At 32.0% G+C, this 13368-nt stretch overlaps 1 protein-coding gene across 1 annotated transcript; it reads left to right on the top strand.

The window, feature by feature from the left end:
- Window positions 1-7565: 7565 nt before the first annotated feature.
- LOC120083734 lies at window positions 7566-12804 on the top strand. The gene is made up of 9 exons (XM_039039588.1): window positions 7566-8275; window positions 8905-9168; window positions 9333-9546; window positions 9784-9893; window positions 9970-10169; window positions 10464-10567; window positions 11320-11507; window positions 11589-11788; window positions 12330-12804. Exons 1-9 carry the CDS (start codon window positions 8038-8040, stop codon window positions 12558-12560), a joined length of 1749 nt encoding a protein of 582 aa, XP_038895516.1. The 5' UTR covers window positions 7566-8037; the 3' UTR covers window positions 12561-12804.
- Window positions 12805-13368: the final 564 nt, after the last annotated feature.

Below are 13368 nucleotides of genomic sequence, written 5' to 3'. Positions count from 1 at the left end.
AGTCTGGATATGCATCTTATGGATGTAGTCACAACATGTTTATATGGATCTCTTGACAATGATATTTATATGAGAATCTTAGAAGGATTTAAGGTACCTGAAACATATACATCAAATTTCTAGGAGCAGTATTCAATAAAGTTATAGAGATCACTATATAGATTGAAACAATAAGAACGAATGTGGTACAATTGCCTGAGTGGATATTTATTAAAAGAAGGATATCACAAAATCCAATATGTCCGTGTGTTTTTATAAAGAAATCACAATTAGGATTTGCTATTATAACTGTGTATGTTGACGACTTGAATATAATTGGAACTCTTGAAGAGCTTTCAAAGGTAATAGAATATCTTAATAAAGAATTTGAGATGAGATCTTCGAAAAACAAAATTTTGCCTTAGTTTGCAAATTGAGTATTTAACAGATGAAATATTTATTCATCGGTCAATTTATACAGGAAAAAATTTAAAAAGATTTTATTTGAACAAAGCACATCCATTAAATACTCCAATGGAAGTTCGTTCATTGGATATAAAGAAAGATATATTTCGATCTCGAGAAGATAATGAAGAATTTCTTAGTCCTAAAGTACTATATCCTTGTGTAATTTGTGTACTTATGTATCTTGCTAATAATACAAGACCAGATATTACATTCTCAATAAATTTATTAGCTAGATATAGTTCTTCTCCTACAAAAAGACATTGGAACGGAACTAAGCATATACTCCACCATCTCCGAGGAACAATCGATATGGGATTTTTTTATTCAAATAAATTAAATTTTGATCTAGTTGGTTATGCAGATTTTGGATATTTATCTGATCCACATAAAGCTAGATCTCAAATAGGTTATCTGTTTACATGTGGAGGAACTGCTATATCATGATGATCAGTGAAATAGATTATAATGGCCACTTCCTCAAATCATGCTAAAACTCTTGCAATTCACGAGGCTGGTCGAGAATGTGTATGGCTAAGGTTAATGACTCAACACATTTGATAACTTGTAGAAATATAAGTTATTGTCTCTCGAAAGTTGGAACAATTAGGATTCTTAATATTAAAATCTCATATTTCTTAAAGAAAAACGCATGGAATCCTTCAAACATTACTAACTTTTACAAAAACATTCTTTTTGATAAAACTACGTCACTAACGCATCTCATCGCAGGATTTCAATAAATTCCACTAAGTGTCGCAGACACAACTAACGCAAAGGCATGCGTCTGAATAATTCCAACGCATAGCAGATACATTGGTTTGAGTTGTTCCTATTAAATCATCACTTGCAAGTATGGACATTTTAATGTCGGCATCTAAAAAGCAACTGAAATGTTAGGCGACTGATCGGGGCATGGAAATTAATATTGTCATATCACAAATTGCTCAGGGAAAATGCCTATAAATAGAAGACTTTCAACTGGAAAAAGAGCATAATGTAGAGAGAGCAACTTAGAGCTTAGATTATAGTAATTCTGCTGCTACAAGAAGATCATAGGAGGAAAAGAACCATCACTATTGTTGATCAAGGAGAATTGAAGAGAACCAAGATCGAGAGAGAAATTTTCTTCATTTCTTTAACAAGTTGGTTGTACACACATTAATATCAAGCCAAAGAGGACAAGAAATTGAACTCTGCGACTTGACTCTTTTCTTTTTACTTTATTTTCATTCATCATTCATGCAGTTAAGTGTGTTATTATAAAGACAATTTCAATCTTTATAAAATTGTGCATTTAATCCATTCACATTTGCCTCTATTTACAATCTATTGTGTTAAATGTGTTTGAGACTTTGTGCATGCTAAAATTCTAAAAGCTTTAATCATTCTGGTCATTTGGTTGAAGTTATCTCAGCTAAACCATTCGAGAGAATAGGATAGCCGGAAACGCATCAAGTCAGAATGCACAGTAGCTTTAGGGATAAAAATACTTGTGCTTCACTGTTTTTTGTATCCAACGCATGCATCCTAGAGAGAGGAACACGTGGCATTTGCATTGAGAAATGTTGAATGATTAGACAAATAAAAACCCAACGCCTTGACATACATTTGATTATAAATACATATCTTTCATCTTCATTCTTACCCACACTCTTCCGTGTCCATCTTACTTGGATCCACGCATTCACTTATCACTTAGCACCATTCCTTCATTGAACCCTATATTTCACTTGTACTCATGTTTCTTCTTGTACACATGCAGTTAAAATAATGTAGATAACTTTTCTAGCATTTATGTAGAATCCTTCTACATTAGTGCAATGTAAGGCTTGCGTTAGTCTAACCTAAATCCCTGTGTTCGACCCTAGACTTACCAGAAAGCTGAATTAGATTTATACTTGGATCTAGCTCAGGTAAAATTTGTACGCATCATCGAGAGAGTATAACGCATCATCCATTCTTCTCACCTAGAGAAGTCATTCACCATTCATCTCCATTTACATCAATCTTATCTTCCATTTTCAATTATAATACACTCCTAGCACACATCACGAAACTAAGAACAACATTTGTGAAACGTGTGTCTTGTCTTCTAATAAAAATCTTCCAACAATATTACACGAAGACAACACAACTTGCATAGGCCAAGTCAAAGGAGAATATATTAAAGGAGATAGAACAAAACATATTTCACTGAAGCTTTTCTACACTCATGATTTTGAAGAAAATGGCGACATCACTCTACAACAATTTTGTTCGAAGGATAACCTGGCATACTTATTTACAAAGGCACCAACCGTAAATTTTGAAAATTTGGTGCACAACATTGGAATGTGGCAACTCGAAGATTTTAAGTGATGTTTTCGTGAGGGAGAGTACATATATTATATTCTTTTAGGAGTATGTATTATATGAAATGTGCAATCTTTTTCCTTCCCTAGGGTTTTTTTCCATTGGGCTTTTCCTAGTAAGGTTTTAACGAGACATATTTCATATATATATATATATATGGGCATCTAAGAGGAAGTATTATAAATATCATAAAAATAAATGTCCAATGCTTAGTGTCCTAAAACCCATGTATCATTTTTCATGTTGTCCACGTGCCTTGTAATAATTTATGCTTGGTGCCTATGTAAGTCCATATCCTACTTGCCACTTTGCTTTTGTGGATCTTAAAATTATGCACATTGGTGAGAATAAAAAGAAATTTTCATATATTTCCTATTTTCATAAAATCATATTGTCTATTCCTATTATTCCTATTTTCATAAAATTATAATTTTAGTCATTTTTAATTTAGTTATAAGTTTAGCTATATTTTATTATTTTATTATCATTATATTATATTATATATATATTCTTCATATATATTGTGCTCCTTATTTTCACAACATCTATGTCATTGTAATACATACCTTAAAAGTTATATTATCATCCTATTAAACAAATGAGCTAGGATGAAATAAAGAAAGGATAATGAATATCAAAATAAATTTAGCTCGATTGACAGAAATATGTGTTAACGATTGAAGGGCATGTGATTCGAATCCTACATCCTTATTATACTCCGAAGGAAAAAAAAACAAAGGAAAGGACAATGAAATAATTAAAATAAAGAGATTATTAAACCATGAAACTTTGAGTTCCAATTAGTATATCCATTCAAAAAAAAAAGTGTGGATTATTTTGAACAAAATGAAACAAAAATAAAAACTTCCGTTCTATAAATATTGAAAACATAAGTGAAAATATATTGTTTTACGCCAAACACATAAATGTAGTTCAACTGACATAAATTTATATTATCGAATTCTAGGTCAAAAGTTTGCTTTCCCCACTTCACATATTGTTAATAAAACAAAACATATTATTTTAAGTTGTCAAAATACTGAAAAAATACTGAAAATTGACATACAACTTTTGCATAGATGACGAAATCAGATGTTTAATTCTTTGACGGGTTTAACTCAATATTAATTGATATGACCTTTCTTTTTAGAGTTGGAGGTTCGATCTTTCATTTCCACAAGTGTTATACTAAATAAAAATTAACTTCATAAAAAGTAGTTTTAAAAATGTGAAATCGTATAATTATATACTGAGTAGAAATATCAAAATTTATCAAAATAATTTTTTAAAAAAGAATTTATCAAAATAATTAAAAACGAATTTAAGATCAAATATTGCTTCCATTTATTTACAATTAAAAACAAAGAACCACTTCAACAGTTCGTCTTATTCTCATAATAAACGGAGATCCCAACAATATATATATCTCCTTAAAATTAAGCATGTCCACATTAATTTACGCAAAACCCATTTTAATATCTTCAGTAAATCCAAAATAAACTTTTTATTATTTATTTTCCAAAAAAATGTTATTATTTAATATATATGAGCCACCAATACTAAACCATTATTTTGCTCGTTTATCTTCACAGCCGGCAACTAACCCCATTTAACAAAAAAAAAAAATTTAGGACTTCAAACAATAATAACAACAATAACAAAATTTAAAATTAAAAAAAAAAAAAAAAAAAAAAAAAAAAAAATTAGGTGCTGAATTCTTATACTGATTATATTTTAATCTTAGATTTCTTTTTTGAAGCAACTAATTTAGAAGTTTTAAATATTTTAGTTTAGTTTTTCAATGTACATAAAATATTCTTTTTTTTAAAAAAAAAAAAAGAATAAACGTGCTTAGATAAGTATATTAGGCATATAGATCAAGTGTTAGATCTCAAAATAACTCTAGATTTTAGTTAAGATTATGAATAAAAATCTGATCAAGAGTAAAATGTTTTTCTGATAATTTACAACATTCAATTATAATATTTAAAGATTTAAAGATTAAAATAAAATATTCAAAAATCCCGTCCCTGATCATGCCTCGATTCCTGTCCCTATCGGTCGAGCTGTTTCGTCCCTCTTTTCTTTTTTGAATTAGAAAGAACGGGGCCTCACTTAACTATTTGTATAGGATGAACAGCAGGGAGGATGAAAGACAAAGAAAGGAATCAGGGGGCGGGAGACTCGGGATATTCCTCACTCCATGGCATGGCACCTTTCGCTCATCCATTCCGCCCGCCCGTCCAGACGCGGCGCCCTTTTTCATTATCATCTACCGCCCTTTCTTTCCTCCCGGCTATTCACGCATGAAGATCGTCGTATGTATGCTCGACTTCGGTTGCCGGTGCTATAGGTAGGAGTACATTATGGCAGGATCAGCCATCCGGACAAACCAACCCTCCTCCAAGAAGAATTGTGCTATGCCCCCGATCCCTATAGAGCGAAAGAGCTGCCTAACTTTATGAGTTAATTTCTTTTTAAAATGATAAATTTAGAAAGGGTGATATAATTAAGAAAAAATTATTAATTACCAAGTATAAAATAGGTTTTCCCATTTGGGAAAGTTTTAATTTGAAGCATAAGGTATTGAAAAATTTTCCGGATTCAAATAGTTAATAATTAAAATTAGTTTTAACCAATAGGCTATAAGTTTGCCTTAAAAAAACGAATAGGCTATAAACATATACATAAATAATTAACCTTGGTTAAATTACAAATTTAGTAATTTAAAGAAAATTAGAATTTAGTTTCTATGTTTTTAAAAGTTAGAATATTATCTATATGGTTGGGTACATCCTTAGAAATGATTCATATAATTTGATAAAATTCTCATAAATAGTTCTTATTGATGGGATTATTTATGGATGTTTTATCAATTCATGGAGATTAAATTCTAATTTTTTTCTAAATTATGGGAACCAAATTTGAAATTTTACTTTAATGTTCGCACTCTTGAGACTTGCTTTTTTTGTTAGTTTAATAAATACGTGGAGGAGTCTTTGATTGAGAATACACATCTTTTGAGTGCCATTTGAGCTTGATTCATATTAGCTTTAAGTTATATCGTTTTATGTTAGGTATGTTGTTTCATATTTAATAATGAACGGTACTGATGAGTTTAATGATAAATAAGCTAATATATATTATATTATTAAAATTTTAAATTTTCGCATATACTTATTTTCTACCTTAATTAATGAATAAGAATAATTAACCTATAATTTTTTCCTACGTTCAAATTTTCATATTCCATTCATTAGCAAACATGAATTAAATAAAATACTCAATTATTAGAAAAAACTATTATTTAAATAACTTAATTTATTAGTGGGGAAAATCCGACTTTCACATCCTATGATTATCCCAACGACAAATATTATCTCTTCAATTAAAACTAACATTTCATGCTAATATTAATTTAAGCAAACCTACTTTTAATGACTTCAATAACTCCCAAACAAACATGAATTTAGGGGAATAAATAACGAACAAAAAAAAAAAAAAAAAAGAGAGACATATTTTATCAAAATCAAACTCCAATGGCCGCCTAGACTAAACCATTATTTTGCTTGCTAATTAATCCACTACAAGAAATTATTGATTTTCATATCACCATAATCAAGCTAAATTAAAGAGGGAGAAATGGCCATAAAAGACTCGAATTGTGTTTTTAGTTTAAAAAAAAAAAAAAAAAACATATTTTTTTCGTTATTTTTGAAAAGTTAATGACAATTTTCCGATGTTATCAATCTATGACTTCATTAATTTGAAGTATTATTTTCTTTTGATAAGCATTCTTATTTACAAAAGATTTGGCTACTTAAGAAGTAAAATAAAATGTCAAAATGAGTATAATAGTACATGGATATGTTGGTGACTAAGAGATCCATATTCTAATTTTCTTATCTACTAAAAAAAGAAGTAAAATAAAAAAAAAAGATATTTTTAGGAAAGTAAAATAAAATATTGAGATATTATACAGAATTTGGAGTAAAAAATTATTTTTGGGATCAACTACAAAATTATTATTCGTCCCTTTCTAACTAAATAATTAAATAAAAGGCTTTCTAACTAAATAATTAAATAAAAGGCTACTGACTCTATTAGCCTGAAAAAGAGGCTACTAACCATATGAGACGCTAATTGCAAGATTTTAAAACTTAAATATGGTAGTTAGAATTTCCAAATTTAAAAAGATATTCACTAAGTCTTTTTCATAGGATATAATTAATTAAATTGTATAGAAATAATAAATTAATTCAACAATATTTATAGAAGTGGACTTGGAGCCTTTTTCTTGGTAGATTTTCAAAAAAGATTATAATTTGATAACGTAAAAAAAAATACCAATTATGTTCATGTTGATATCATATTTTATTTTAGAAAAAAGAAATGTTAAAATTGAATAAATGATGTGAAGATATTAGGTTAATATTTTTAAATGTCCATGAATATAGGTCGAAGATTCGATTTTCATTCTTATAATTATTGTTTTTTTTTCTTAATAATAAAATATTAAGATGAGTTTGGTGGAAGTATGACAGCTGACAATTAGGACAGATGTCTCACTGGGAGTGGAGGTAGCAGGGTGTAACCGTACCTCATTAGGTGAGGATTTGAGGTCAAGTATGATTGTGCGATTTTGTAACATCAACCATATGGTGCACGTTAGCCTATCAAGGAAATTCCTTCTGTTAAAAAAAAAAAAACCGGAAATTATAATTTACATTTGTAAAAAAATAAATATAGGTTGAATGAATATTCAACCGGTGGATCACTTCCACTTCCATATCAACAAAACAAAAATTAAATTAAATTGAATGCGAAAGTTGATTAATTTGGTATTGTGATCCCAGATTATTCTCGATTTCAAAAACCTAGATTCATTCAATTCATTCCCTCCTCTATCTATCTGTTTTCGGATCTTTCCCCGAAAAACAAATTCCTCTTTTTCTTCGTTTATTCGGAAGCAACATCGCCTTAGATATAGGGGATTTGATCCTGCTGCTCAAACTCAAGAACTAGTATTGGTGTTGTGAAATCTGAACTGCATTTGGGTTTACAAAGACTAGCGTAATTTTGGAGACCCCAGAGAGTTTGGGCTTAATTTTTCTGAGGTGGGTATTGAAATCTTTGAGCTTTGAAGCAGAAATCAGAGAGGTCTTTTTGTTTGGTGGGTGTGTTGTGAAAGAGATTAAATGGGGTGATGAGAAGAGCACATGTTAGTTTGGAGGAACAATGACTGGAGGGTCATTGGGACTTCGCTCAGGGAGTTACGGGGCATTGGATAAACAGTTGAATAACGTAGTTTCCGTTTCGCCGATCCAAACAGCACGGAAGCCCTCCAAAATGATGAAGGAGAAGGATTATTTGTTTCCTTGGATCTGCAAGTTCGTCGGTAGGAAGAAGGTTGGGATGTTGCTTCTTTGTGTTGTTTCTGCTGCGGTTTTCCTCTGGGTACTCTACGTCGGCAAAGGTTTGAGCCTCTTTTGCGTTTAGATATACATTCCTTTTAGTCCTTACTCGTTAGATGCTGCTGGAATCTTGGAATTTCAGATTGTTTTATGAAATTAAATTGGTTGTGTTTTTGTGTTTAGCTGAGAATTTGGATGTTGAAGTTTTTTTGTTCTGGCATTCATCAAATTTATATGAACACTTTACTTTTGTTATGCTTATGAATGTGGGATGAAATCAATGGATATAGCCCCTTGGTTTGTGATGATCTTGTTGAATAATATTTGAGCTACATTCTTGCTTTCTACTTTTTTTTTTTTTTTTTTTTTTTTTTTTTTTTTTTTTTTTTTTTTTTTTTTGTCTTCTAATAATAGCATTCGACTTAGTTCACATTTGTGGTAGTTTATTCAGATGGTTCAAATCACCAATCCCAATTTCTTTTTCCTACCGGACCGAATGTTTGTAGATTGATGCTGACCTTTCAAGATTTTGCAGTCCCTGCTTATTCTTTTACACTATTTAGTATTTTCTTTTACACTATTTAGTATTCACTCTTATCTAATGCTGGACTTTCAAGATTTTTCCATTTTTTCTGTTTGTGTGTGTTTGCATGAGGTAATCATATGTTTAATTTTGATCATGTTTCTCCAGGTGAGGATGCTCAAGAAGGACAGCATATCCAACGCGTCAGTATTAACAATAGCATAGTTATGAGTTACAGGGAATCTTCAGCTGAAGATATTATGGATAATAGTAGTAGTTCTTTGGCAAAGGGGATAAAGATATCTTCATTGGCATCACCTCCGCCTCCTCCTCCAGCACTTTTCCTGGGTTACACTCTTCCACCAGGACACCCATGTAACAATTTTGCCCTACCTCCCCCACCTGCAGATAAAAAGAGAACTGGTCCGAGGCGTAAGTTTTGTTCCCTTCTAACAGATTTATACTCTTGCACTGTTGCAATATTCCATGCATGATATCAAGTACGCTGTTTGATGTTGACTGTATAATATTTGGGCACCAATGGATTCTCAAGGCACTTGCACCTTTACTAAGAATTTTCTTTTTTTATGCTTCAGCATGTCCAGTATGTTACCTTCCTGTGGAAGAAGCTGTCGCCTTGATGCCTAATGCCTCATCGGTTTCACCTGTTCTTAAAAAATTGGATTATATTTATGAGGAAAATTTAAGAAGGGAGACGGAGTTTGGAGGTTCAGACTTTGGTGGATATCCTACTTTAGCCCAGAGGACGGATTCTTTTGACATAAGGGAGTCAATGAGGGTGCATTGTGGGTTAGTTTTCTTCTGTCTCCATCCTTTTTCTTTCATGTTTACTTCAACATTTTTTTCCCTTGCCTAACATGGCGGGGGTTGCCCATATGATAATTTAGGAATACAACATTTTACATATCTATTCCATTCTCTTATGGTTATCTCTTCTTTCAATGTATTGTTGATAAATATCATATCTCCTATGTTTTACTTTTAACTTGGATTTATGTGTTTTGGTTTATGTATGTTTGTTTGTAGGTTTGTTGGAGGAGTCAAACCTGGTCGCAACACAGGTTTTGATATCAATGACGACGACCTTCATGATATGGAGCAGTGTCGTGGTGTGATTGTTGCATCTGCAATATTTGGTACGATTTTTGCAATTTTGTTCTTAACTGTGAACATATATCATTTGATGCTCTCATTAAACTACTTATTCTTCAGGAAATTTTGATGTTATAAATCAGCCAAAGAACATTAGTGAATATGCCAAGAACACTGTTTGCTTCTTCATGTTTATCGATGAAGAAACAGAAGCATCATTAAAGGGAACTGGCATCCTGGAAAGCAGCAAGAAAATTGGGTTGTGGAGAATCATTGTGGTCCATAACTTACCTTACAAAGACGCGAGACGAACTGGAAAAGTAAACTTCTACATTTTTGTTAACACGTTTCAATTTTTATGAAACTAAGCTCGGTCAGATAATCATGTCATCGTAGTAGCTCTCAGGGGTCCTTCCTTTCTTCTCCATTTTTCATCTGCTTGAGCAGAAAGGCACTTCTATCTGGTCATCACTCTTAGTTTCATTTTCACAATGTATCATCACTTCGTAGTTTCATTTTCACAATGTATCATCACTTCGTGCCTAAAACTGGTTACTAAGATGAAGGAATTATGCCTTAAACGTATCTTTTGCCCTGTGTTCTTGCTGTTGCAGATTCCAAAACTTCTGGTGCACAGAATGTTTCCTAATGCTCGATATTCTCTTTGGATTGATGGCAAACTTGAGCTTGTTGTGGACCCATATCAAATTCTTGAAAGGTACATCCAATTATTTGTTTTTATAAGTTTATTAAAGGGTTCTGTTCTCAGAATACTGCATTGAACTTTGTGATGGCAGTACTCCTAGTCTTCAACCATCTTAATCCCTTCAGTTAAAATGGATCAAATTTCTGCTATGATACTCTTACTGAATTTCCCACTGTCCAGATGGTTATTGGTCATGCTATATATTACGCTGAGTCGCTGACTAAATCTTGCTCAAGGTGCTCTTATTTGCACAAATGAGCATTAGATTACCTTGATCTTTGATTATTTATGTTTAAATGTCTTCTTGATCCTCTGTGGCAGTAACTGAAGGGTTGTATTGATGGAAAGGCCTAGACCCACTCTATGATTTTCTCCACAAGAACTGATAATGGAAGACCTAGGTTTCCCCACTCTGAATTTCCTTGAGTTTAATGTGTTACAGTGAATTGCCTGTTATAGTCTTTCCTTATTGCTAATAATTAGGAAGCAAAAAGTTAATGCTGGAAGTCAGAGTCTCACAAGAAACTGTAGTTTGGCCAATGCTATAAATCTTCATTCATATAGTAATAATCATAACTACAACAAATGTCTAATTTACATATTAGTTGCACTGTGAATTTCTAATAGTTGGAGAATCTCACTCTCACACTACCTCTGCAATATAACTATACTTTGGGTTTGATGTCTTTCAGTTTTAAAAGGCTCTACCAATATTTTTTGATGTCCTCACATTTTTCAAACCCCTAAATTGTCCCCAATTTCAGGTTCTTATGGAGAAAAAATGCTACGTTTGCAATTTCTAGACACTACAAACGCTTTGATGTGTTTTTGGAAGCTGATGCAAATAAAGCTGCCGGAAAGTATGATAATGCTTCTATCGACTTTCAGGTTGACTTTTATGTAAAGGAAGGTTTAACTCCTTATTCCGAAGCCAAGCTTCCCATTACAAGCGGTATGTGTTGCCCCCACGCTCTCCGTGAAAGAAATAAGTTAAGCCAGGGTCACAAAGTTGTCTGTTTTGGATTTTCTGCAGATGTTCCAGAGGGATGTGTGATACTTAGAGAGCATGTACCTATTAGCAATTTGTTCAGTTGCCTCTGGTTCAATGAAGTTGATCGTTTTACATCACGAGATCAAATTAGTTTTTCTATTGTGAGGGACAAAATTATGGCCAAAACAAATTGGACAATCAATATGTTCATGGACTGTGAAAGGCGCAATTTCGTGATTCAGGTAGCTTTTCTATATTGCATTTATGTTTGCTTGTAGTAGAAATCTATCATTGATATGTTACTATAATTTTGTATATAGCACTGCTATTTTGAATATTTTTATATTTTCATTAAATCAAGGTGCACTATATATTTAGATTTTTGCAACAAACTTAACTGTCCCCATTCAACTTTCGATACATTTCAAACAATAATAACAACTGTTGAATAGAATGTCAAAATGTAGCCATTATTACAACATTGGAATTATCAGAACTGTTTTCTAAAATACATCTTCTGTTCTTTATCTTCCAGTCTTCTGATTGATTTATGGAGCCTTCAAAATTAGTGATTAGGAAAACCACATCTTGTATGAAAGATTCAAGTTTTTTCCTCCTGCTTGAAGAGAATTTTAAACCTCATGAAATTTTGGATCTTATATTTCAAGTATTGGAAGCCATGACCACTCTGTCTCCAAGTTTTAACTGCATGTACCTACGTCCATGACATTACTGAAACTTTAAGTTCCTGTTTTGTACCTTATACTTCTCTTTGGCCTGCAGAAATATCATAGAGATGTACTTGAACAGAAGGCTCATTCTGTTCCCATGGCTGTCCATCCCCCACCACTTCCACCTTCTCTACCATTTTCTGTACTTAATCCAGTCAATGACTCATCGTCCGACAGAGTTTCAAGTTTACCGAGGAAGCCTTCCCCTAAGCGTAATCGTGAGAGGAGGTCTAGGCGTCATCGGAAAGTCGCTGCAGGTATAAAGGACAATGATTTGAGTTGAAGTTTTGTTCAGAAGAGTTATTTTTATCCCTTTTCAACAACCCCTTTTAAAATATATATATATAAATATATACTGGGGCTAGGATGGTTGTGCAAGATGAGTGCTCTAATTATATTTCTACATAGCTCAATTTCTCATTCTTTCTTCTTCTATTGGACTTTCCATTCATTTTTCATGTATATAGAGCAAACCAAACTATATCTAATAATAATTGTTTTTATGGGTTGCCCCCAAATTCTACTGATATTTCACAGCTCATCCCACCCCCTTTTTATTAGTTCCTTCCTTTATCATTTTAAAAACTGAGCAGAAGCTTCTTTGATTATGAAGCTTTGTAATTTCAGGCCTACTAGTCTTATATATATGGATTGTTATTATTATTATTCTTTTGTTGACAAATGGGGAATTTTCAAATTCTATCGCCCAATTGGGTCCTTCATTGAGAAGAAAGAGGAAAGAATTGACTATTGAGCTGACTTTCCAAGTTTCCAACTAATTTCCAGCTTTTGTCCCTTGAAAGTTATTCTAATAATTATATAGAAAATTGTTTGGTGATAAAAAGAAACTTTATCACAAGTCTACATAAGGGTGAATATTGCTTGAAATGTACATGTTTTTACTTTAAAATCTCATTTCCATTGTGTCTGATTGTAACTCGCAACATCCAAGTCAATTTTGGAAGGGAAAATTCAGCTTTGAAATTTCAATTGAACTTTTATGGGAAAAAAAAAAAAAACAAAAATCTCTCTTTCGATTTGAACCAATAATCAAAATTTCCAAGGGAATATTCTCAAAATATCATAAAATC

The sequence above is a fragment of the Benincasa hispida genome, chromosome 8, assembly GCF_009727055.1.
Source record: "Benincasa hispida cultivar B227 chromosome 8, ASM972705v1, whole genome shotgun sequence".
Classification (NCBI taxonomy): domain Eukaryota; kingdom Viridiplantae; phylum Streptophyta; class Magnoliopsida; order Cucurbitales; family Cucurbitaceae; genus Benincasa; species Benincasa hispida.
The sequence above is the reverse complement of the archived record's forward strand: the minus strand, read 5'-3'. Positions and strand labels throughout refer to the sequence as shown.